The following is a 27,303-nucleotide window of genomic DNA, read 5'->3' as shown; positions in this document are numbered from 1 at the left end:
GATACCTGTTGGAGAGGAGGTATCCTCCGCACTATGCACAGGTGGGGCCTACGCGGTCGCCTGTCCCTTTTTATTGATTCCTTTTTAACGGATCGAAAGTTTAGGGTACGTGTGGGTTCCGTATTGTCCGACGTCTTCCTCCAGGAGAACGGAGTGCCTCAGGGCTCCGTCTTGAGCGTAGCCCTTTTTGCCATCGCGATCAATCCAATTATGGATTGCATTCCACCTACTGTATCAGGCTCTCTCTTTGTCGATGACTTCGCGATCTACTGCAGTGCCCAGAGAACATGCCTCCTGGAGCGCTGCCTTCAGCGTTGTCTAGACTGCCTATACTCATGGAGCGTGGCAAATGGCTTCCGGTTCTCTGAAGAGAAGACGGTTTGTATCAACTTTTGGCGATATAAAGCGTTCCTTCCGCCATCCTTACATCTCGGTCCCGTTGTTCTCCCATTCGTGGAAACAACTAAGTTTCTAGGGCTCACGTTAGACAGGAAACTGTGTTGGTCTCCGCATGTCTCTTATTTGGCTGCCCGTTGTACACGTTCCCTTAATGTCCTCAGAGATCTTAATGGTTCATCTTGGGGAGCGGATCGCACTGTCCTGCTTCGCTTGTATCGGTCCATAGTCCGATCGAAGCTGGATTATGGGAGCTTCGTCTGCTCGGCCATCCCTCTTACGCCGTCTCAACTCCATCCACCATCGGGGGTTACGTCTTGCGACCGGAGCCTTCTACACTAGTCCCGTTGAGAGTCTTTATCCTGAAGCTGCCGAATTACCATTGACCTACCGGCGCGACGTACTGCTGTGTCGGTATGCCTGCCGGCTGTTGTCTATGCCCGACCACCCCTCTTACCAGTCCTTCTTCGCCGATTCTCTCGACCGTCAGTACGGGTTGTATGTGTCTGCCCTGCTGCCCCCCGGAGTCCGCTTCCGTCGCCTGCTTCGACAATTGGATTTTGCCCTCCCTACCACCTTCAGAGAGGGTGAGAGCCCGACACCACCTTGGCTCCAGGCTCCGGTTCATATTTATCTCGACCTCAGCTCACTCCTGAAGGAGGGTACAGTCTATTGCTCACGGTTTGTCGAACTTCGTGCTCGAATTGCCGGTCACACCTTTATTTACACCGATGGCTCCAAAACTGACGATGGTGTCGGCTGTGACTTTGTCGTCGGGGCCCCCACCTTTAAATACCGGCTCCTCGACCAATGTTCCAGCATTACGGCCGCGCTTTTTGTTCTCCATCAGGCCGTTCAGTATGCCCGCCGCCACCGCCATTCATCGTATGTACTCTGCTCTGACTCACTCAGTGCTCTTCAGAGCCTTGGAGCTCCCTATCCGGTCCATCCCTTGGTTCAATGGATACAGCAGTCCCTCCATTCTTTCGCTGATAATGGTTCTCCTGTCAGCTTTCTGTGGGTTCCCGGACATGTAGGAGTGCCCGGGAATGAGGCTGCGGATGCTGCAGCCAAGGCTGCAGTCCTCCTGCCTCGGCCAGCCTCCCATTGTGTCCCGTAGTCTGACGTTCGTGGGGATGTTTGTAAGAGGCTTGTGTCGTTGTGGTAGGATGCTTGGTCATCCCTCCAAGGAAACAAGCTCCGGGCAGTAAAACCGCTCCCAACTGCTTGGACAACCTCCTCCCGACCATCTCGGCGAGAGGAGGTCCTTCTGACCAGGTTGTGGATTGGGCATTGCCGGTTTAGCCACCGCTACCTGCTCTCTGGTGACCCAGCCCCGCAGTGTCCTTGTGGTCAGGCATTAACAGTGCGCCATGTTTTATTGTCGTGTCCCCGCTTTAGTCAATCTCGTGTTGTCCTGTCCCTGCCATCTACTTTACCGGATGTTTTAGCTGATGACGCTCGAGCAGCTGCTCGTGTTCTGCGTTTTATAACTTTGAGTGGCTTGTCCAAAGACATCTAACCTTTTTACTTATTTTATCTGCATCTTTGTCAGGTATTTCTGGTGTCCCCCCCCCCCTCCCCTTGAGTTTTACTAGATTCCATGTGCTCTAACAACAGTGACTGGGCTCTAATGACCTCAGTAGTTGAGCGCCCTTAACCACCACCAAAAAAAAAAAAAAACCTCATCAAAGTTTGTCAAACGATTTACTACACGAAAAATCAAAATGTCGTTGTCTAATACTGTAAAAGCTGTTAATACGAATAGTAACCAAGACTGGTGTGGTTTTTTATTTGATTACGTTTATTTTGTCACTGTCTGCTAGATAAAACGAAATAGGCCTTTCTAATACTGCAGCAGTAGCACACGCCAAATAAGCGAGATTGTTTTGGCACAAATGGTCGTTTTTATCTATCTCATTTGCAGAAATAACACTACAGAATTTAATTTACGAAGTACCAATATCAAACGACTATTAGGTCTACTACAAGAAAAAAGTCTTATGCTAGGAAATATTTTTACATTTGATTTATACGCTCCAGTTTCTCAAGTATGAGATCGAAAAATAGTAGTACGAAATTTTTGTACAAATTTAAAATCGTCATATTCTTCCTTGTAATTTGTATGATGTCCCAGTTTCTTCCCCTTCCTCGTTCTAACAACCGATCTTGTCATCACTAAAAATTTATTCACCAGTTAAGCTCACTAAACCTGCCAGAATCACCAGTTTAGTTAGCCCACGTTTAATCTCCGGTTAGGCGTAATTACGTGTTCGTACAACGCGTTCTCCACGCTATTCCGAGAACAGAACTTCAGCGGCTGCTAAACGGGGGCTCTACAGCTGGCCCTTAGTAGTCTAGCGATCTGGCAGAAATTTTCTTTCAAAATTTCATTTTCGTGGATACTCCGAGAAGATTAATATGTAATCTTTCTTACTTACTATTCCTGTTAGTCGTTTATTTCCACTCTGGTACCGGTAGTCTGAATCTTAATCAACCACATAATCAGTGACTGATATTCACCCGTTCGGGTTAATTCAGCTCAGCTCGTATAACCCCATTCCCTTTTATCTGCGGGAAAGTTTTTAGTGTCTAGATGCGATGGGGATTCCGCTGGCAGAGATGCCACGTACACTCTGCGCGCATTCAAAAATCAGCTTACGACTCGTTCAGAAATCAAGTTAGAATCTGTTCAAAAATGATCCAAAACCAACAGGGATGCGTTTCAAAATCGATAGACCAACGTGCGCTGGATACTAGGCGCTTTGTGAAACAATGTTTTCTTCCTTCAAGAATATGAAATATGAATTTGGCGCTCCCCTGAAATTTCCGCCCAGCGATCTGAGGTCATCAGTCTCCTAGAACTTAGAACTACTTAAACCTAACTAACCTAAGGACATCACACACATCCATGCCCTAGGCAGGATTCGAACCTGCGACCGTAGCGGTCGCGCGGTTCCAGACTGAAGCGCCTAGAACCGCTCGGCCACAGGGGCCGGCTGATTGTTTGCACCCCGGCGTAGTCAAACACCTACATGACCCAAACTTTGTCAGAACATGATCCACGCGGGCCGTGCGGCATCATTTTTGTCATAAATAATATGTACTTAATTAGCGATTAGCGGGCTCAATGACGCTTCTCAAAGCAAACTGAAAAATTACCCCGTTTCTCGAAAAGTTAACTTCGTTAACTAACCATTAACGGAGTAACGGTCTTGTACCAAGCTGTGTACTCATGGTTCACACATGATCACGCAGTCATTTGTGTTCTTTTTAAAACCATACCTCCAAAAAATAACAATTTCTCTCAGAGTTTCTTTGCTGTCCCGTAATTCCAGTTTCGCGTGACGCAGAATGTGAAGTTTGCGGAAAAATGGTGTGTTATATTCGTGAATGGTTCATAACGCGCATGAAAATTTCACTGGCAGCGCTTTCTTAAAATGTTTTTGTTTTGGCGACAGCATATCAAAAACTCCGCATCCCGCTGTGTTTCTCCAGTCGCCCTCTGGGGTACGTGTATTCGCCGGTTTTCTGTTTCACCTTCGATTGTCACTGATCACGTTGCGTGCAGCATTTCTCGGGATTACGGCCGCCACCACCACTTGGGTGATCCCGCCGCGCGGGGGCGAGCAGCTACAGTGTGTGGGAGTCGCAGTCGGGTCAACGCCCTCCTCGCCGTTGCTCAGCCTCTACAGATCGAGCGATATATCTCTAGCGTGGCGGTGCGCTGGATTGCTGTCGAGTGCACTGCACAATTGCCAATACCATCCGCCAGGCGAGATGTTATGAGGCAGGACACTAGTACACAGGGCTATCATACGTGATAGATTTGTAGATTTTAAAAAGGCATATTACTCAGTTGACAGAAATACACTAATCGGCATTTTACAGGAATCTGGACTCGACAATAAAACAACAGAAATAATTAAAGAGACTTTAACACAACATGAAAATAAATAAGATCAGGAATAAGATAGGAAGACGGCTTATCGCCCCTTCTTTTTAACTTCACTATAGAGAATGTAGTGAGAGAATGGAGAAAAATTCACAGTATTTAGGCTGTTGAACTAAGAAGAAACCCAAATAAAATCATCTAGACCGCAGATGACATGGCATTCATTACTGACTCGCTGGATAGCGCCGAAGAAAAAATCACAGACCTCCAGAAACAAGCAGCTAAAATAAGATTAAAATATCGTTTGAGAAAACACGTTTCATGACAAATATCAATAAGACCCCCCCCCCCACAAGTCTTAAAAATTCATAACAACACAATATCTAAAATAAACTGTTGTAAGTAGCAGAAGAATGGATAACAAGCAACACAAAGGAAAAGACGGTCACAGAAAACGCAGTACATAAAATGGAGAGGGCATTCCAAATGACAAAAAACATGTAAACAAAAAACTTCGTCCTGGAGCACAAAGCTAAAACAGGAAAAAGTTGAAAGAAGAATTCTAAGGAAAATACTGAGACCTAGAACTAATAGTAATGTTGAACACAAATTAAGATCAAACAAAGAGCTCTGTTTGAAAATGGAAAAGCTAACTGATGTAATGAGGAAACGAAGACTACAGTTCTATGGCCACATACCGTATGGATAAGAACAGACTAACCAAGCAGCTTACTAAACAGCTGCAAATCCACATTGTGCATCGAAGTTGACAAACATATGAAAAACAGAGGAATTAGAATGGACATAATAGATTACAGAATACATTTTCGAGAAGCAACACAAAAGGCAGGATTTCGGCAAAGAAAGAGGTCTGCTAAAGGAAGAAAGTGGACCCAGGAAGAAGAGGGATGACGAACTCGAAGGATGAAATAAGTCTGGGAGGAACGAAAATTAAACACAAAGGAGCGAAACCAAAGTTGCTTTTATGGTACCCTCCAAAAGGAATAAATGAATAAACAAATAAATAAGGGCCTCAGCGATATCGCCTGCCATTGGTCGTTCTCTTCGACCTCATCACACTCGAGCGATTTACCGAGCAATTTCATTTAGTCTATTGAACGGCACAGTTTGTTCACCAATACTTGCAAACAATAAATCAAAAAGCGTAATTTATTAAACTTGCTTTGAGATGTTTTTTCGGAACTGTAGCCTATGTTGTACAATACATTAAAATTTTTCATTGATGCCAAGTGTGTTACGTACATCTTTCCTGCATGTATTTCTTGAATTGTTCTGAAAGCCATCAATTCTTGATTCATTTATTGGTACTTTAGTTCGACTGTGCGACAGATTCTAAGGTTATAGCTTGATAATTGTTTTCTCTTAAGGAATGATTATTTGACTCCAGTTATTGTCAATTTAAATAAAAATAGCAGTAATAAAGTTGTCACTCATGTATTAATCAAATTTGAAATAACTTTACGTTGATACTAGGTGCAGCAAAACTAAGTAATATACCGCGACTACAGACTATGGCTCTGAGCACTATGGAACTTAACTTCTGAGGTCATCAGTCCCCTAGAACTTAGAACTACTTAAACCTAACTAACCTAAAGACATCACACACATCCATGCCCGAGGCAGGATTCGAACCTGCGACCGTAGCGGTCGCGCGGTTCCAGACTGTAGCGCCTAGAACCGCTCGGCCACTCCGGCCGGCGACTACAGACTGATAAGTTTATCAAATAAAGTTTATTGTTCTTAATATCAAACAAAATTTGGTATGTTGTTGGTAAAATTCTACGTAATGAAGCGAATTGAAATGTAGCTCGAGCCCTCAATATAGTGATTGGCTAACATTATACAGCGTGAACATGAATAAAACCGAAAAACTGCAGGGACGAGTTCCGGACTGGAAATGAAGGAAAAAAAGGTCCTGTGAACGAGTGTCCGGAAATGCATTGCTGCCACGGTAAATGACGCTGACAAATGGCAGTTCCTCTGACCACGTGTCGTGTGTTCCTTTTGTGTTGCAGGCTGTGCGAATGACGCAGCATACTGTAAACAGTAGAATGGTCTGGTATTCATGTCGGGGACAAGCCGAGATGGTGTCTGTGTACGGCCAAGCAAATGGAAACAGTCGAGAGGCAACACGGTTATACCAAAACTAGTGCCCTCAAAGACACCAACCACATCACACAACACTTAAAGCGCTTGTTGCGCGTTTGTGTGATCATGATTCCCTTCAGACGAAAGTGCAGGGAGGCAGTGGACTGTACATACAACAGATCTGGAGGACCAAGTTGTACAGGATATTGAGACGAACCCTAGTACAAGCTCCAGGGAGGTGGTCCGCCAACTTGGTGTAAGCCAAGGTACGATTATGTGTATCCTGCATGATATTGCATCCTATGGAGTCCACTTTGAATGTCTATTGTGAGGTGGATGCGATGCAGCTCCATACCGAGTCCCGGGACAATTTGTTGTCATTGCACTCACTCGGTCCATTTCCGGACGCATGTTCATAGGTCTTTTTTTCCTTCATTTCTAGTCAGGAATTCATCCCTGCAGTTTGTCGGTTTTATTAATGTTCATCCTGTGTAAATAAAATAGCTGCAAACCACAGGCGGTGATCATTGTGAAAACAATCGAAATCAAGCTCCACACGAACACAAATAAATAGTAGTCTAATCGCCACGCGAAACAATAATCTTTAAGTACCGATTAGCGACGAAAATAATCACAGACCCCACTGGCAACCTGAGTTAAAAATCAGATTCACTGCAAATAACTCAGTCCACATTGGCTTCACTTGAAAAAATTCAAGTACTGCGGGGCAACAGGCAGTAATGAAACAGTCCTAACCACTGCAAAATATCTCTAAGTACTCACTGACATAACACACTCCGAGAAGGAAAAAAAATTACAATTTCAGAAAAATTGGATGATTTGTTCAAGGGAAAGAGCTTCACAAATTGAGCAAGTCAATACCGCGTTGGTCCAACTCCGGCCCTTATGCATGCAGTTATTCCGCTTGGCATTGATTGATAGAGTTGAATGTCCTTCTGGGAAATACCGTTCCAAATACTGTCCGATTGGGGCATTAGATCGCCAAATCCGGAGATGGTTGGAAGGCCTTGCCCATAATGCTCCATACATTCTCAATTGGGGAGAGCCAGCGACCTTCCTGGTGGCGTTTGGCAAGCACGAAGACAAGCGGTAGAAACTATCGCCGCTTACGAACGGTAATTATCTTGCTGAAATGTAAGCCCAGGATGGCTTGCCATGACGAAAAAAGAACCGGGGGCGTGGGGGGTAAAATATCGTCGACGTATGCCGCGGATGACAACCAAAGGGGCCCTGATACGAAACTAAGTGGCACCCCCAGACCATCACTTCTGGCTGCCAGGCCGTATGGTGGACGACAGTCAGGTTGGTATCCCACTGCTGTCCAGGGCATCTCCAGACATGTCTTTGACCTGCAGTTCCATTGACTGGTGTAGAATTGTCTTCAACGATAGCCTTGCTTCGAACTGAGTCTCGATGACCAGCGAAGACTAGGGCGCGGCGGCCAATGATCCTTCCCTTGCAGATGCGCAGACAAGCCCGAACTCCTAGGGGAATCGGCGATCTCCGAGTGGTGAGGATAATTGGCAGGACGACTACGTTAGTTGTGTGTGTATCAGTTGGAAATTTGGGTCGGTCAGGGACCATGCCCGGACAGCCGAGGCGGTGAACGTGACCATTCGCGAGAAACGGAAAAATCCGGGTTCGAGTCACGGTCCGGCACAAACTTACAACTTTCCCCATTGATTAATTTCAGTGCTCACTAGCATCTAATTTCTTTATTCCTATGATTGTCACATAAGGCTGCAAGCTCAGCGATTGTGTCTGAAATTAGCCCGTTCCTATCATGCACGGTGTTCATTTTAACTGAGGACATTGAAATATCTCGAAAACTATACACCCGATCAAAAAAAAGTTATAATTCCAGTTTGTTTGTCTCCGAAGGGGACATTCAATGCTACCACACTCGACCCCTGATCCAACCCCGTGTGTGGCTTAAGGGGAGCAACTTTGAAATCTTCAATGGGAACCACCGTTTTTCATTGCAGATTACGGTTCTACGACAAAATCTACAGACATTTTGTCTGAAGCATTTTCTTCTTTTCGCCATAGATGGCGTTGTAATCGGAGGAATAGAAATGGGTACACAATCTAAATTTATGACATGCTGCTCAATGGCCCTTGAATATCCAATGGCACTTGGGACCCCACCTCCATGCTGCGAGGGTAGGACAAACCAGTATTTCGTAACTTTTCTAATTGGAAACACGATTCGCAAAGTTCTATTTCTCCGACATATCGAACAGAGGCGACTACTCGACGCGCCACCGTGGGCTTGTTGCGAACTACAACGTATCATAACTGGTGGTACACTGCGATCGAAGCTCACGAATGGTGCAGACGTAGAATTGATAGCAGCTCTAAACGTTACAATTGTTGCGCGGTATTTATTGCCTGCATACCTGCCTAATCATTTGGAGAACAGACTTTCAAGTGGACAATGAATATTCCAACCATAGAAGAAAAAAATTGAAATGATTCTGATTTACGGAGAATTTAGGAGAAATGTTGAGGCTACTGCTGCTGCTTTGTATGCCGAGCGCCTCCAGAGGAAGCTCGTTCGTTCTTTTACAAAGTTGTGAACGCCTTTATGTCTGACGGCAGCGTACAGACCGGCAAAAAGAAACGAAACAGACGTGTTACAGGAGAAGCTAGTGAAATGGCTGTAATGGCGACAGTGCACTACAACCCAGGGATATAAGCGCCCGCCAATTACACCACGATTCCGATATGTCTATAGGTAGTATTGTCACAATACTTAATCGTCATAAGTATCATCTATACCACGTGTCACTGCATCAGGAACTTCATGGCGCCGATTCCCACAACCGGGTAGTGTTTTGTGAATGGTCACTTCAACAAATGCAAATGATCCCCACGTTCTTTGCCGAGGTACTATTTTCCGACGAGGCTGCAGTCACAAACCGTGGAAGCGTTAACCAGCATAACATGCCTTACTGGAATGTAGACCATAATTGGAAAAGTAGAGTGGCGTTCGCCTGGAGCCACGGCCACAGTGGCGCTGGCGCGTCGAGTGTCTCCCACCCACCCCCCCATGTCAGAGGAATACAGCGTTGCGAATGGGGTTTCCAATTAAAAGTTATGAAATACTGACTTGTCCTACCTTCGCAGCATGGAAGTGGGGTCCCACGTGCCACTGGATATTCAAGGGCCGTTGAGTAGCATGTCGTAAATTACGATTGTGTGCCCGTTTGTATTCCCCCGATCACAGTGCCATCTATGACGAAACGAAGAAAATGCTTCAGATATAACGAATGGAGATTTTTCTGTAGAATCGTAATCTGCAATAATGAACGGAGGTTCCCACTGAAGATTTCAAAGTTGCCCCCGTCAGACAAACAAGGGGTGGGGTGGGGTGGGGTTCGAGTGTGGTATCGTTGGATGTCCCCCTCCGAGACAACCAAATTAGCATCTTAACGTTTTTTGATCCAATGTGTAGTTTTCGAGATATTTAAATGTCTTCAGTTAACGTGAACGCCCTGTATATTAGATCTATGTGCCATTTTTTTTTCAAATGAATTGTATATATCTTCGTTATATACCTTCGTTAAATTTTTATACGTTTTCTTATGTTCCTTGCTGCTAGCACAACATCTTGACACACACACAGATGTGGTTCAGTTACTGTAAATCTGTGTGTACAATACTCACATACAACATGAACATATACTTCATATCAATTTATAGCCAAGGTCTAAAGATTTATAATATCTCCAGTTCTGTAGGCTTCTCACGATGACAAATTAATTTGTCAAATCTTGTAAAGCGTAATAAAAATATATTTGCAAATGATGACTGAATTTTATATTGAAAAATAGGTAGTGCAGTTGCTGACAAATTACAGCCATAAATAAACTAATATCGTGAAAAAATTGAAGTGAAACGATGAAGAACTTTTCAATATTTCTGCTAACGGTCTTTCTCACTTGTTTAGTATACTCATATATAATATATATATATATATATATATATATATATATATATATATATATATATCGTACGAACGTTTATTAGAGCGTCATGTACAAATTTGAAGTAAATCGGTCTAGAATTTTTTCGAGAATTTTGGTAACGACCTTAAACTACAGCTTCTCTTCATTTATAAGTAATATCTAATTATATACCGCACATTTTAATGAAATTGTAACCTGTACCCGTCTGAAGTAAATCCATAATGAACTTTTGGTAGCAACGCTAAACTACCACTTAAATTATGTATACTACTACATAAAGATGAGTCTCAAGAGCTGTTAGGACAGGTTTTTTTTATTGGAACTCAGACACAGTCTGTGAATCCCAGACAATATGATAATTCATACTCTCTATCCTATTCAACAATTTTTTTTCACTATTTCACCTGTCAGGACATATTTATTACGTCGCAAATTCAAAAGTTCTGAACGAATTTCACTTTGTAATTTCTTGTCTTTACATTTCATCGAATTCAGTTGCCCATAAAACTTGCCTTTCATAACTGTGTTACTGCCTAGATCCTAACCAAGAAAATGAGTGCACAAGGCCATAAGCTTTTATAAAGTGGTGTGTTGTTGCTCAGTGGTGAAGTGCCAAACTGTGTTTGATCTCCACTCCGTCAGTTATCACTTCTTTCACCTCTAGCAGTGTTTGTTGATGTGACAAATACCGGGTTGAACCGCGGTTCTGAGCCCACGTTAGACTGTAGGTCCCACTGTAACTGGCTGGGTAAGTCCGTTCAAAGGCTGGAGAAAGGTAACAGTATGCCATCTGAAGAAAGATTTTTAAAGGACGACGGTGTTCAGACCAGACTTCAGATTGATGATAGCTTTACCTTCTTTTGTGTTGTGTTTCTCAGATGGGCTTCTGTGGGCCTGATGGGTGAAGTGCAGATGGTATTCATCCTCGTGCAGAGTATTAACAACGAAGTTCAGTGTAGCGGAAGCATTTGGCGTGGAATTATTTTTTCTGCTTTGGTCTCAGACCATTTGTTTTGGTCTAAGGCAAAATGAGCGGGTCATCGTATTTCTTCTTCTTCTTCTGCTGCTGCTACTGCTGCTGTCCCGTTCCACTATTTCTCCTGAAGCAGTTACCAATTATTGCGAGGCCCTGGAGATTGCATTGGTAACATAATAAGTGTTCATTTGCCAGTTACGGGCATTTTGATAGCTTCATTCTCAACGCTGGCTTAAGTTGATAGCGCGTTTTAGAAACAGCTACATTGTTAGCTTCCTTGTTCATCAGTAGCAGTGGTTTGCACTGTCGGGTGTCCAGCAGTGTGCCGACCTTTACGTAACACGATATTTCGACAGCGTACCTTGCCGTCATGTTAAGATAATACCTGTAGAATTCGCGTCTTCGCTCTTGGAATCGGCATACAATATAGGCATGTGTTGTCTCCCTTGCCTTCATGACTTTGCAATCGTGACAGGGAGGTATGTTACGATACATATGTAAGTAACCCTGAACAAAAATTCCCTAAACACCTAACGCAAACCCGAAATAAACAACCCAAGAACAAGAGCCCATATCGACCAAAACATTACATACTAGGATCGCCATACAGCAACAGCGTGTGTTGTCTGCCTTGCACCTGTGGCTTCATAGTTGTGACACGGAGAAGTGAACAAGCTGTATATATAGAAGACACAGGATTTAAAACACACACTTGGCATATACAAGGCAGGACAATTTAAAACAACGTAGTAACGAGAACCCACACTCACCAAAATATTACAGACAAGAATCGCCAAAAATAGCGGCGTGAGTTTTCTCCCCTGCCCATGTAGCTTTATAGTAGTAACATGAGAGTAGGACCCCAAAAGTACTTATAAATAAAGTGTGCACAGATCAGACCATCTCGTCGTATGCAGCCAGTGTGGTCGTACGCCTAGCCGTCTGTTATTTCATTCCTTGATGGCGTGTCCTCCGACAGAACTTGTTGACTGCATGCTCGAAGAGCTCTCGTAGATAGGGAACATCAGCGACCTTGTGCAGGGCCATTTTGCTTTACAGTGCTCGAGGTCATCATACGCTGCTTGTAGGTGTCGCTGCAGCGTCATGGCATTTATACTGCAGGTATACAGCACTGTATTGCCTGCATACAGTGCCATGATATCCGGTTATCCTGGGAAGGTCAGACGTGTACAGCACGTATAACTTTGGTCCGAGGAGTGAACCCTGTGGCACTTCCACTGTGATGTCCCTCTTGGCGTAACCGTCATCCTGGGCGCAGATGCGAAAGGTTTTTCTCTGAAGGTGCGACTGGAAGGGATGCACTTGTGACACAGGGAACCCAAGTAGTAGTAGATATTAGAGGAATCCCTCGAACCACACAAAGCCAAAGGCGCAAGAGATGTCCAGAAAGATGGCTCCAAAATACTCTCTATGTTCAAATGGCTCTAGGCACTATGGGACTTAACATCGGAGGTCATCAGTCCCCTAGACTTAGGACTACTTAAACCCAAGGACATCACACACATCCATGCCCGAGGCAGGATTCGAACCTGCGACCGTAGCAGCCGCATGCAGACTGAAGTGCCTAGGACCGCTCGGCTACCGCGGGCGGCCTCTCTATGTTGTAGAGCACATAGCGCCTCCTCTACCAACCTCAGAAGTTGGTGCGTGGTAACGTGTTCTCTCCAAAAGCCAAATTGTTCACCGGGAAGGAGTTATTCTGCCTCTACGTGAAACATCAGTCTTCGAAGGTAATAGTCTTTCAAGTAGCTTACATGAGGCTGGCAGCAGGCTGACAAATGGAAGCTGAGCATAGATCTTCACCTGCCATTGGCAGCACTGTGACGTCTGCGTGTTTCCACGCCATGGTAACATCTTCTGTAGCACGATCTTGTTGAAAGTCTCTGCTCTATGTTCTGCTTAGTGGTAGTAGTTATTTTACTTCAAAATGGTTAAAATGGCTCTGAGCACTATGGGACTAAACATCTGAGGTCATCAGTCCCCTAGAACTTAGAACTACTTAAACCTAACTAACCGAAGGATATCACACACATCCTCGCCAGAGGCCGGATTCGAACCCACGACCGTAGCAGTCGCGCGGTTCCGGACTAAAGCGCCTAGAACCACTCGGCCACAACGGCCGGCTAGCTATTTTACGATCTGATTCATTACAAGGTAGGGCTTTTTCGCTTTACTGCTGTGTACGTTGCGTAGTAGTTGTGCTACCTCTTCCCCAGATGCCGGATCGACGGCACCTTCGTTATCCCATATTTGAATATACCGTGGCAGGCGAGTGGCTACCTCTTGGATGTGTGCCAAGTCTGCCACTGGTCGAATATTCTCGGCGAAGACATCACGAGAGCTTCTTCTGCCTTGGTGTTTGTCCGTGAGATGATGTTTGGCCCTATTGCTAGAGGTAGTATTGTGATTTCCACAACATAGATTTCACCAGGCGCTGCGCTGATCCGTCATCCAGCCCTTCAAAGACACAAGACCAGCAGCATTCCATCTTTCTGTGGTTTTCCACTGCAGGCTGCTCTTAGCACATCTTGTTGAGGATGCATTTTGTGGCTGGTGAGGTGCCACTCACGTGGCTCTTCATGGTGGTGATGGCAGCCAAGATATCTGGGGAGGGGGACGCTTTGCTTGACTGTCGACATCAGGTGGTGTGGATGCTACGACAGCCTTCAAGTGAAGTGACACAATGTCTCATGTGACTATGCCTCATGTCATATATTATGTTCTTTATATTATTTGAAAAAGCATTAACAACTGTATACCAATAAGATTGAAATAATAATAATAATAAGTATAAGTCTTTGCTGTTAGATCTAGAAGCATTCAACTCACTTTTCAAGGTGGTGTGTTACACTGTACTATTACTGAAATGAAATAAAATAAAGTACCTCGTATCTGCTGCCACTGTTGGCGTGAATTCCTGCTGGAAGTCATCTCAATTTGTTTTACTCATTTTGAGATATCTCTCTGAGTTCCGTGTGCAGCATCCCCGACAGACTTGAAGATCAGTGGGATGTGGTCTGATGGTTGGACAATCCCAGTTGAAGCTGTCATGAGCTGCAGGATACTGCTCTCAATTGCGACGTTGAGGACATCAGTGTGGCATTCTCATGTGAGGATGGTGTAGTCGTTTGACACCACAATTATTGTTCATGGTCTTCTGTAGCTCACAGTAGGCGACACTCACTATTGTTCATGAATTTCGAGTTTCAGGTGGCATGTTTGGCTTTTAAGTCCCCCGTGGCAAAGATTTTGCTGTGGAGAGACAATAGCTCCCCATTGTCTGCTGGCTCGAGAATGCCACGTGGTGATCGGTATGCTGACATGAAGGTGACGTAGGTGGCTGATATCGCTATTGTGACAGCAGCTGCCTCTGATGCCTTGAGCATTGGTACCACGAGCATGTGGCGTCACAAGATGTTGCTACATCATGCCTCCTTTATACTTCTACCACTCCCCATTCCTTCCCTCACTACCTGGTCACATGCACCATCGGGATGTGTGTGTGTGTGTGTGGGGGGGGAGGGGGGGGGGGGAGGACGAGGGCGAATCGCCAACTGCTGGGTACGAATCTGGTGTCTCAGTGCTTCAACCATACCCATAAGTCACACTCAGTTGACATTGTGACTTAAGATGGCTGAGTGCTGGGTCCCACACTTTGCTGAGAGTGAAGCTCATTAGCTCTGTTGATCAGCTTCCTTTAGAACACAGACCCTAAATAATGTTCATATATCATTGAGTTCCCTGTAGCCAAGCAATGTTCTGCAACTGCAGATTTTGTTGATTGCCTAAGATCAGTGTGTCTCCTAAGCCAGTTCCACCTTTCTTCAACTGTCTGCACAGTCTGCCTTACCACATTTGCTTGAAACACAGTTGACACCCAGTTTACAGAGCCCAAGTCACCCTTCAGCGAAATTTATTGGGCTTGTTTTCGGAGGTGGACATAAAGTGCTTTTAATGCTACGCTGAGGCAAGAGTCTTCTGAGTTTGTTCGATACATTGCCATTGTCTTATCCTCTTCATCTTGCTCTAGTTTCTTGGGCTCTTTATTCTGCTTGAAAGCATGTACAGTTGTTTCCCACCAAATCCATTCATCTTCAATACGTCCTTTAGATGGTAAAGCTCCCTTGGTTGCCTGTCTTTGTCTGATACTGCAGTGGCCCTGTGGACCAGAGTACATGGCACACCGCCACATTGTAAAGAATAATAGCAGATGGAGATGTGGAGACACAAATGGCTTTCCTATAAACACTGTGTCCCACAATGCTGTCCAGTTTGCACTTCAATAGGACGTTCAAAAAAGAGTTCGCCATTGTCTTCCGCCTCCATAGTGAATCTAGGGGTGCAGGGAGTTCAGTTGGAGAAACCCATGAAGCCTTTCACTCCTGAGTGGCCACATCACATCACAATTTGTGATTAACATATCTTGTAAAGCATGTTCGGATTCCAACACTTCCAGATGCCATTCTCCTTCAAAATGAGGTGTGCCACATGCACTGGTCCACATGCCCCATGCAGTGTTGTACAAAGAAAGCCTGCCAAGTGAGTTCAACCACTTTAAGGACATATTCAAGTAGAGTGGATACTGTGGGAGAAAAATTCCGTATGCTTTTAAGCAGAATCTACAGTCAAATGAGTAGAACAAGATGAGGAGGATAAGAAATGGTATATCTGCTGTATACTGGCAAAGTATTGAACAAAATCGTCAGAATCTTGGCTCGACGTAACATTAAATGCATTTTCTGTCCATCTCCAAAAATGTTTGCACTATGAAGTTTGGTGTGCACTAAGACACCTTCATACCCTACAGCCTCTGTCTTATCACATGATTTCCATCCTCACTCTCAACACTCAAATGAATATCCTCCCAAAAAAGCTACTGTTTTGAGTGTAAAATCGACCAAAAAAATTAATCTCAATGGGAAGCATCAATTTTTATGGCTCATATCCTAGCACTGAAGGGCTCACTAGATCCTCACTAAGTCTCAACGAAATGTTAGCAACCTATTCAATTGTGCCAGTGCACTCAGATGGGTCACATGTCCTCTCACTTCTAATGGCTTTGCACATTCATTTAAAAATATCAGTTTATCAAAAATGAAGTAGATGAGGTTAGTATCCTAATAGGAGAAACCAAAAATTCTATTTTGTATGTTAATGAACACTGATGAAATGAAATGATTTTTTATGTGCCACTAAGCTACAACTTTGTATTAAGTTTTTGTACAAGTTTTACCAACAATGGAGGTTACTCAGTATACACTGATGAGCCAAAAAATTAATAGTTTAATTGTTTGTTGGTCCACCTCTGGAAAGCAATACAGCAGCTATTCTGTGTGCCACGGATTCAACAAGCTATGTACAGGTCACACAATTCTCAAAAATTATGGGCTGGTAGTTTCTGAGTGTGGAGCTAGTACCTGATAGCATCTGAGATTTCCATCGGGTTCAGATGAGGTGAATTTTGTGGCCAAGACATCAGCTTTTATTATCATGCTTCTCAAACCACTATAGCACAATTCTGGCCATGTGTCACAGACAGTTGCTCAGCTGAAGATGCCATCAACAAGATGGTACACATTAATGTTCATGTAATCCACAGTTGTCATGGTTTCGAAAAACCATTTGCCAATATGATGGTATATCTGGACACAAACATTGAACTGCTGTTGCAAAAAATGCGATTCATCAGACAAGGCGATATTTTTCCACTTATCGGCAGTCGTAATTGATGATGTCAATGGTTCAGTAGGGGAACACATACGAGTCATCTCCTGCAAAGGCCCATGCTCAACAACGAATGCTTTATGATGTGCTCTGAAACATTTGGACTTGGATCAGCATTGTGGTCTACCATCAGGCATGCCACAGACACCACCTGTCTCTTCCAGAGCATGCAAGTCTCCAAACTTCATGTTCTATGATGAGTTGTGGAAGTCCAACACCTTGTCCCTTACTCATGGATTCACCATCCTTCAACCACTTTCCATAGATGCTCATGTCAGTACCACATGAGCAGCCAACTATCTTCACAGTTTCTGAGATGCTCATTCCCAGGTGCCAGGCCATATCAATCTGCTCTTGGATATTGCCATTTGCAACTCATATTATTGTTAGAATGATTCACCTTTCTCTCAATTACTTTCCTTACCACGAGACATGCTGACAACACTGTCATGTGGCACTCAGTCTCACGGTGGCATGGTCATGATGTTTTTGCTCATCAGCTTATCTCAGTAATGGTCTTGTAAAAAAATTCACTACCATTGACATTAGAAATTACTATGTTGAAAATATAACTCTCAGATTTCAAATTGATTGCATTACCCATATAGTGTTCCCTTAAGGCAGTATTAATGTGCTTTTAGAGCTCTTAGAAAATGCAACTTCCTTCTTGGAAAAATATAACAGCCATACGAGTTTAATATTTTGAAATACTGACATTAATTTTAGCATAAAGTAGGTGCACCTGCCAAATTTCCTCAGATCACAAAATATGTTTTTTAACTAGCATACAGATGAATTTGCATAAAACAGAGTTTATCAATGCTTTATGTCTATCAGATGATGAAGAAAAACAGCTAAAATTACAGACAAAATAAAAAATGGCAACCTAGATATGTAGGGATTGTTAATCAGATGGGTATTAATGGTTGTAGATCACAGTGGAGTACAATGAAGTGGCCTAACTTGCGATTTTACTGATTATGCTTCTGAGAGAATTGCCTTTTTCTTTGCGATATATTTAACAAGAGTTGCCGAACACAGTAGAAAGAAACATAGAAACACAAAAGAAAAGTAGTTGTAGAAGTATTCACCAGTGATTTGCACCTGCCCTGAAAAGATAATGAGTTATGTAAATGAACTTTGGCAGATCAAAAACAGTTAAAGAGAGAGATTTAATTATCTTAAACTAAAAAATAGATACAAATCAGAATTAATAAAATAAAAACAAATGGACAATTATACTTTATGCAGTTGCACAACATTCTGGCAACATAGGTTATTCACCGTAAAAAATGAAGATTTCAAATCTATCGTTCAAAAAAATTTAGATTCTAGAAGGTACTAAGTTTTTCACCCAACACATTGAAAATGAGACAGAAGTTGCTTTCACTGAGTTACGCAGCTTTGTATTGACTACTTCAATGTCAGAAACAGAAGTCTTGTACAGCCCTTCGCATTCTGTTACTAAAAAGTAACTGACATACCACAGCTACTTTGTATAGCAGTACATTTGATTTTTATGAGCTGTTATTTTCCACCCTGCTTCAAGATTACAATAGATGTTTCGCAATATGACAAACTATAACTACCCTCAAATTCCTCTTGTGCCAATTTTATAAAAATGGTAGGTCATTCTATGTATCAATAATCACTTTGGATAAACGTCCAGTATGGTTTAGGGACAATCGCATAAGTGCTAAAAGATGTTAAAAAGTTGTCTCAACAATACTTGGAGCCTCTGAAACAGAATCATCTGTTGAATGGCCTGAACAAAGGATAATGCTGTCTTTGTCATTAATATTTTACTGTAATTAGAAATTATTTATACAGTCTTTTCACCATTTTAATCTTCATTTGTGGTTTTGTAAAATAGTATTCATTATGTCTTACAGCAATGATTGTGTAATATGGCACTTTTATTGTTCTTGTTTCAGATGGGACAGTGAAGCCACATTGCCACATCACAATCAAGTGTACACGAGAGGTAACTTTCACCAAATGTTATATATTAGTCATGACTTCAGAGGTCATTGGGTGGAAAGGAGATCAAGCAGAGGACAAAGTTGGCTATTCACTACCCCCTTGAGCTAGTTAATTCTGCTATTGTGTTGTTACTTTTTTTCAGTTGTATCACTCCACAGAAAAGGTTCCATGCGGTGTTAGAGAATGCCTTAATTTCACAAAAATATTTTCATGGATGGAAGTTTCTTGATGTTCACATGCTATTTGTATGCATTTTAAAACAGATGGTACATCTCTCACATGTTTAGTGCCACACTATTAGTGATGGATGTTTTACTGCCAGGCCAGGCCAAGCACATGGAGGTATGCTGAAAGATTTTATCCTGTGGCCACTGCCGGCTACATGATGTCAGACTTGCAGTTCTGCCGTGCTTGTTGGCAGCCACACGACAGTCAACACATTAAATTACACCTATATTAGCATAAACTGCAGATCCATGAACAAATGATCAGAATTGCAAACTTGGTAGATCAGCTAAGTTGCTGTGAATACCCATGTCTGGACTTATTGTGAACATTTAAGACATGTTAAAATGGTGTGTCATTCCACTTGAGCACAAATCCTTGCCTTTTGTAAGCAGTGTGCTACCATTTGCTTGGAATGGGTGATGTGTTGGAACTTTGAGGCAGTTTCTGATGCATACACATTGAAGTAAAGAATTACAGTGGTGGTCACAAACATTCGTTGTATCTTCTACTCTAATAAAGAACAGCGAGAATTAACTGATAGCCAAAAAGCCATCCGTAAATATCAAAATCAGATGAGCTCATATGTTGAAAGATATTCTCTGAGTGACGTTGCAGTCTTATGATTCTTCTTAGTATTTCTGGAAGTATGAGATTACTTCCACAATCTAATGAGTGTGTAAGAATGTCTACTCTCATAAATATTTGTGGCATGCTCCTTGTAGCCCAGGCTTTGAGCCATCAGACTGAAGTGTACACATTTTTGTTTTATTTATTTTTTATACATACACCTGTGTGTGAGAAACTAGGACGTGGAATGAGTCGAAGAACAAACAAGTGTATTTTTATAGAACATAGTAGTCACTTTACAAAAACAGACATAGGACATAACAGTTGCAAGAAAAGTACATAATGTAAAACTATAACAGAAAAAATAAAAAAAAAATATATAAAGACAAGGAGTAACACATGTTGTTTAAAACCTGAGAAACATGCAGTGCATATATATATCCAAATTTTATGCATCTCTTTCAAAAACTTCATTTAATGAAAAAAATGCTTTTTCAAGTAAATGTATCTTTAATTTATTTTCAAATAACACTTTGTTACTTGTTGGGCATTTGATGGAGTTTGGCAATGAAAAAAAATATTAACACTGGAGTATTGTACACCTTTCTGCACCCAAGTTAGCTCTTTTAGTTCACGATGGATTTGTGTTGTGATCATGGAACATTTCGTGAGTTTAATAGTGGTCAGGATTGTCTACCATCAAACTCATAATTGAGTAAATATATTGGGACATTGCAGTAAGTATCTCGAGCTTCTTGAACAGATTATGGCAGGAAATTCTCGGGTGTAATCTGCACATTATTTGGACCACCTTTTTTTGCTGCAAGAAGAGTTTCTTTGATGAAGGTGAATTGCCCCAAAAGATAATTCCATAGCACATTATGGAGTGGAAGTACCAAAAATAAGTAGATTTTGTGACACTGATGTCTCCAATTTGTGAGGTTGTTCTAATGGCAAAAGTAGCGTGGAGGGCAAATGTTTTATGGTTTGGAGGATATGATGATTCCAGCTAAGAATTTGCTGCAACATACTCTTTGTATTTGTTGACTGTCAGGTAAAATAGGAATCTCTTGTGGGACTTGGTTATCTAAGCTGAAATGGATGTAATTGGTTTTGCTTAGGTTTACTGTTACTGAGTTTACTCTGAACTAGGTTAGAGAGTCCTGAAAGCGATTTGTTGGCTTCAGCTTCTATGTCTGTGGACTGTTTGTTATTTATTACAATGTTAGTATCATCAGCAAACATAGCAAACGTGGATGTTTTGTATGACAAAGGTAGGTCATTTATTTAAATCAGAAACAGCAGTGGGTTGAGGACCGATCCCTGAGGGGCTCTATGAAGTTCAGTACCCCAGTCGGACTCCACATCCTCCCTTGCTATGCTGCTCTAATCAAGAACTACGTTCTGCTTCCTATCAATTAGGTAAGATTGTAGCCAGTTTTCCACTGCCCCTGTGATGTCATATTGGCTTGCTTTGTTGACAAGGATTTTGTGATCCACACAGTTGTAAGTCTTACAGAGATCACAGAAGATACAGAGTGGCTTCATTTTTTTTTTTAAGGGCTCTTCAGTAGTGAACACATCTTTTTGGAAACAGAACTGTCTGCTACTGAGAGTATAAAAATTTTCAAGGTGCATCACAATTCTGGAATGAATAATTTTTCTGGGACTTTTGCAAAAATGGTCAAAAGTGATATGGGATGATAGATAGTGACGTGTTGTGTCTCCCTTTTTGTGGAGTGGCTTCATTCCATCTGGGAAGACACCCTGATACATAGAGCTGTTAAATAATGTGGGCTAAAACTTTGGATAGTTGATCAGAGCAGGCTTTTACCAGTTTATTGGACATATTATCTACACCAGATGATCCTTTGTTTTTTAATGATGCAATGGTTTTCTTTACCTCATTTCTGGTTATGGGGGATACACTTAATTACTTACTGGATTGGGAAGATGATGTCGCAGTATGTCCATGGAACTTTCTAAAGAGACATCACAGCTTATTTGCACAGCAACACTTATGAAGTAGTCATTGAAAGTTTTTGCAACTATCTCTTGATTCCTTATATGTTTATCATCAATAATTAAAACAAAGTATATATGTTTATTAGCACTACTGACACCTTTCTCACTCCTGATTATACACTCCTGGAAATGGAAAAAAGAACACATTGACACCGGTGTGTCAGACCCACCATACTTGCTCCGGACACTGCGAGAGGGCTGTACAAGCAATGATCACACGCACGGCACAGCGGACACACCAGGAACCGCGGTGTTGGCCGTCGAATGGCGCTAGCTGCGCAGCATTTGTGCACCGCCGCCGTCAGTGTCAGCCAGTTTGCCGTGGCATACGGAGCTCCATCGCAGTCTTTAACACTGGTAGCATGCCGCGACAGCATGGACGTGAACCGTATGTGCAGTTGACGGACTTTGAGCGAGTGCGTATAGTGGGCATGCGGGAGGCCGGGTGGACGTACCGCCGAATTTCTCAACACGTGGGGCGTGAGGTCTCCACAGTACATCGATGTTGTCGCCAGTGGTCGGCGGAAGGTGCACGTGCCCGTCGACCTGGGACCAGACCGCAGCGACGCACGGATGCACGCCAAGACCGTAGGATCCTACGCAGTGCCGTAGGGGACCGCACCGCCACTTCCCAGCAAATTAGGGACACTGTTGCTCCTGGGGTATCGGCGAGGACCATTCACAACCGTCTCCATGAAGCTGGGCTACGGTCCCGCACACCGTTAGGCCGTCTTCCGCTCACGCCCCAACATCGTGCAGCCCGCCTCCAGTGGTGTCGCGACAGGCGTGAATGGAGGGACGAATGGAGACGTGTCGTCTTCAGCGATGAGAGTCGCTTCTGCCTTGGTGCCAATGATGGTCGTATGCGTGTTTGGCGCCGTGCAGGTGAGCGCCACAATCAGGACTGCATACGACCGAGGCACGCAGGGCCAACACCCGGCATCATGGTGTGGGGAGCGATCTCCTACACTGGCCGTACACCACTGGTGATCGTCGAGGGGACACTGAATAGTGCACGGTACATCCAAACCGTCATCGAACCCATCGTTCTACCATTCCTAGACCGGCAAGGGAACTTGCTGTTCCAACAGGACAATGCACGTCCGCATGTATCCCGTGCCACCCAATGTGCTCTAGAAGGTGTAAGTCAACTACCCTGGCCAGCAAGATCTCCGGATCTGTCCCCCATTGAGCATGTTTGGGACTGGATGAAGCGTCGTCTCACGCGGTCTGCACGTCCAGCACGAACGCTGGTCCAACTGAGGCGCCAGGTGGAAATGGCATGGCAAGCCGTTCCACAGGACTACATCCAGCATCTCTACGATCGTCTCCATGGGAAATAGCAGCCTGCATTGCTGCGAAAGGTGGATATACACTGTACTAGTGCCGACATTGTGCATGCTCTGTTGCCTGTGTCTATGTGCCTGTGGTTCTGTCAGTGTGATCATGTGATGTATCTGACCCCAGGAATGTGTCAATAAAGTTTCCCCTTCCTGGGACAATGAATTCACGGTGTTCTTATTTCAATTTCCAGGAGTGTATTTCATATTGTTTTGATTTCATTACAAGATTGGTTGATTTTGGTATTTAATTACTTTGCTTAATATTTTGCAGTATTTTTATGATCTGTTTGGGCAGGATTTCCTAAAGTTTTGGTGTGAAGTACAGTTCACACTTGTGTTTGTAGGATCCATGATTTTCTTGTGATTTCTTTGGATTAATTCATATAAACCTTTTTTGGGAAGGAAACTTCAAATAATGATGCAATTTCATTGCTAAACAAATTATATTTTGAATTGATATCCATTTCTTAGTATGTGTGAGTCAAATTTACATTTTGGAGGCATGACATAAAGGCATTAATTGTTTCATCGTATATAGGCCTGATTACCTTCCACTGGGGCTCAGTTTTTTCTGGCAGGTAATCATATTATGAATGGTAAGTCTCTGATCATCATGATCAGAGAGGCCATTCAGTATTTTACTAATGTTGATACAGTTCAGATTCCCTTGGTTTATAAATATGTTGTCAATTAGGGTGCTTGAATTAGAAATTATTCTGGTGGAAAAATTGAACACTGGGATAAGATTGCAAAAGTACATAAAATTTTCCAGATATGACTTCCCACTACTGTGTGTTAGGAAGTTGCTACTGAAATCTGCAAGTACAGTGACACCTCTTTTAGAATTAAATAGATGAAGTAAGAGCAAGTCAAGCTGCTTCAAAAGGAGGTCAAGATTGTCTGAGGCACTAGTGTGTTGAATAAAAGCACATAGTAGTTGAAATATAGTAGTAGCTGCTCAGGCAACACTGCAACAATCACCAGATCATAATTTGCACTGTGTAACATCATATTACATGAAAGAATGGTCTGGAAGTTTTCAATTAGTGATATTGTTATCACTACATGATTAAAGTTGCAGAATCTTGGTGTAATATTCTGACAAGGCAATATTCATGCTACTGCTTCTGCCCATTTGTGGGTGTCCAAGGGATATTGTCTTGCGCGCGAGTGTATACCTGTCCCTTTTTCGCCCTAATGTAAGTCTTTCCGCTCCCGGGATTGGAATGACTCCTTACCCTCTCCCTTAAAACCCACATCCTTTCGTTTTTCCCTCTCCTTTCCTCTTTCCTGGTGAAGCAACTGTGGGTTGCGAAAGCTTGAAATTTGTGTGTGTGTGTGTTTTTTATTGTGTCTGTCTACCAGCGCTTTCTCGTTTGGTAATTCACAGCATTTTTTAAAATATATTTTTCCATAGTAATTAGTATAGAGATATGAAAGTGGATGGGCTGCTATCCATTATGTGATTTTAGTGATCTAGTGCTTCTATCATTTACTGGTTACCAGAACATTTAGTCAGATAAGGCATAAAGTTCATTCTTTTGAGCATTATCTCACGATGTTTCAAAATTGCTAAATGCAAATTTATCCTTTGAATTTTCACATTAAGAGGGGCAATTGACAAAGAAAAACATTTTACAGAAACCACCAGAAAAGATTTTGGTAATGTACTCTAACCAGACTCACATCTGTTTTTCAGATAGCTGGATTCAATGGACTGAGTGATGCTTTTAAGCGTCTTGACTTTAGGAATGCAGTTCATGATGTTAGACGTTTCAACTATATCTGTAAACTTCTTGATCTCTTGATCTCACAAAAGCTTACCATGCTCTCTGGTTGTGCACAGAAGGTTCTGTTCAACATGCTGGAAGAAGTTGCTTATCAAGGTAAGCAAAATTACTTAAAAAAATGTTTTCTTGAGGATGCCAATCTCATTTATTCAAACCATCTTTCTCAAAACCTAAATTATTTGTGTGGCCACATAAAATAGCAATTAATTAATTAATTAATTAATTCATTACAGTGTCTCCAAAAATCACTAAGACTGTGATCTTGTGTTGCAAAGTACTTGCACTGTAACTGTACAATTAGTAAAGATGAAACAAACCTACGACTGAAAAACAAAAAATCTTAAACCAGTGCTATTCTGAGTCCTGGGTTGTTTGAACTCTGCGCCTAAACTTTCTTTTTATATTCAGGCAACATAATTTCAGACATAGGTCTCTTAGACAATTTAATTTATAAATCATTTTAATTTTTTTGTAGTAAGCACATACGCTGAAGAGCCAAAGAAACTGGTACACCTGCCTAATATCATGTAGGATCCCCGCAAGCATGCAGAAGTGCCACAACATAATGTAGCATGCACTCAACTTATGTCTGAAATAGTGCTGGAGGGAACTGACACCATGGATCCTGCGGGGATTCCAAAAATCTGTGAGAGTACAAGGGGGTGGAGATCTCTTCTGAACAGCACATTGCAAGGCATCCCAGATATGCTCAATGATGTTCATGTCTGGGGAGTTTCGTGGCCAGTGGAAAAGTTTAAACTCAGAAGGGTGTTCTTGGAGCCACTCTGCAGCAATTGTGGATGAGTGGGGTGTCAATTGTTTGCTGGAATTGCCCAAGTCCGCCAAAATGCACAATGGACATGAAAGGATGCAGGTGGTCAGACAGAATGCTTACATTCATGTCACCTGTCAGAGTAATATCTAGACGTATCAGGTGTCCCATATCACTCCAACTGCACACACCCCACACCATTGCAGAGTCTCTATCAGCTTGAATGATTCCCTGCTGTCATTCGGGGTCCATGGATTCATTAGGTTTTCTCAATACCCGTACACATCCATCCACTTGATACAATTTGAAACGAGACTCAAATGACCAGGCAACGTGTTTCCAGTCATCAACAGTCCAATGTCTGTGTTTACGGGTCCAGGCGAGGCGTAAAGCTTTGTGTTATGCAGTCATCAGGGGAACACGAATGGGTCTTCGGCTCCGAAAGCTCATATCGATGATGTTTCATTGAATGGTTTGCACGCTGACACTTGTTGACATCCCAGCATTGAAATCTGCAGCAATTTGTGGAATGGTTGCACATCTATCATGTGGAACAATATTCTTCAGGTGTCATTGGTCCCATTCTTGCAGGATCTTTTTCTGACTGCAGCGATGTCGGAGTTTTGATGTTTTACCAGATTCCTGATATTCACGGTACAATTGTGAAATGTTCGTATGGGAAAATCCCCATTTCATCACTACCTTGGGAGATGCTGTGTCCCATCGATCGTGCGCCAACTATAACACCACGTTCAAACTCACTTAAATCTTGATAACCTGTCATTGTAGCAGCAGTAACCTATCTAACAACTGTGCCAGACACTGCTTGTCTTACATAGGTGTTGCCGACTGCAACACTGTAGTCTGCCTATTTACATATCTCTGTATTTACATGCCTGTACCATTTCTTTGGCGCTTCAGTGTATTAGATAAGATATTTTGCTGTGCTGGGCTCTGAGTACTATGAGACTTATATTGCTGTGCTTGTACTGACAGAATTTTAAACATTGTAGGAAACAAGGCAGGGTATTCACAGATTAAGGTTGAAAGGTGTCTGTAATGCAATGTGTAAGTTGATAAATTTTGAAGGAAACCGATTTGAAATGTGTGGGAAGGTGACACTGAAACTTGAATATCCCAGCTAAGCAATTTTACAGAATAGAGCTTTACTCCACGACCTAGTTTGCTCATGTTATTGGCAAGGTCACTCATTTTATGATTTCCTTGTAAAGTTAGATGATGTCTAGTAACTGGAGAAATAAATGAACATATTCTTTGCCAGTTTAAGATACCACACATTTCTTACTCAGAATGTCTGGCAGATAACGAGTCTGTATCTGTTCTTTGTGTTATCTGTGTCTGATGCTGATATTCGTCCCAAATGGCAGTTCCCATCTGCCAACTATATGTTGCGTGGCTCTCATCATTTGAATGCTATGCTTATTCTTAAATTTACATGACCTGTTTTGTTCTCTGATGAGA

General features: G+C 42.6%; 1 protein-coding gene across 1 annotated transcript in view; it reads left to right on the top strand.

The window, feature by feature from the left end:
* LOC124605413 (F-box only protein 32) overlaps positions 1-27,303 on the top strand; it is a 541,318-nt gene that overhangs the window by 495,667 nt on the left and 18,348 nt on the right. The window contains exons 4-5 of the mRNA XM_047137065.1: positions 19,048-19,097; positions 24,959-25,145. Coding sequence (XP_046993021.1) covers positions 19,048-19,097; positions 24,959-25,145 — 237 coding nt within the window. The remainder of the gene's footprint in view (positions 1-19,047; positions 19,098-24,958; positions 25,146-27,303) is intronic.

Source organism: Schistocerca americana, chromosome 3 (genome assembly GCF_021461395.2).
Source record: "Schistocerca americana isolate TAMUIC-IGC-003095 chromosome 3, iqSchAmer2.1, whole genome shotgun sequence".
NCBI lineage: Eukaryota > Metazoa > Arthropoda > Insecta > Orthoptera > Acrididae > Schistocerca > Schistocerca americana.
Note: the sequence above shows the minus strand (reverse complement) of the source record. Positions and strands in the feature narration are given on the sequence as shown.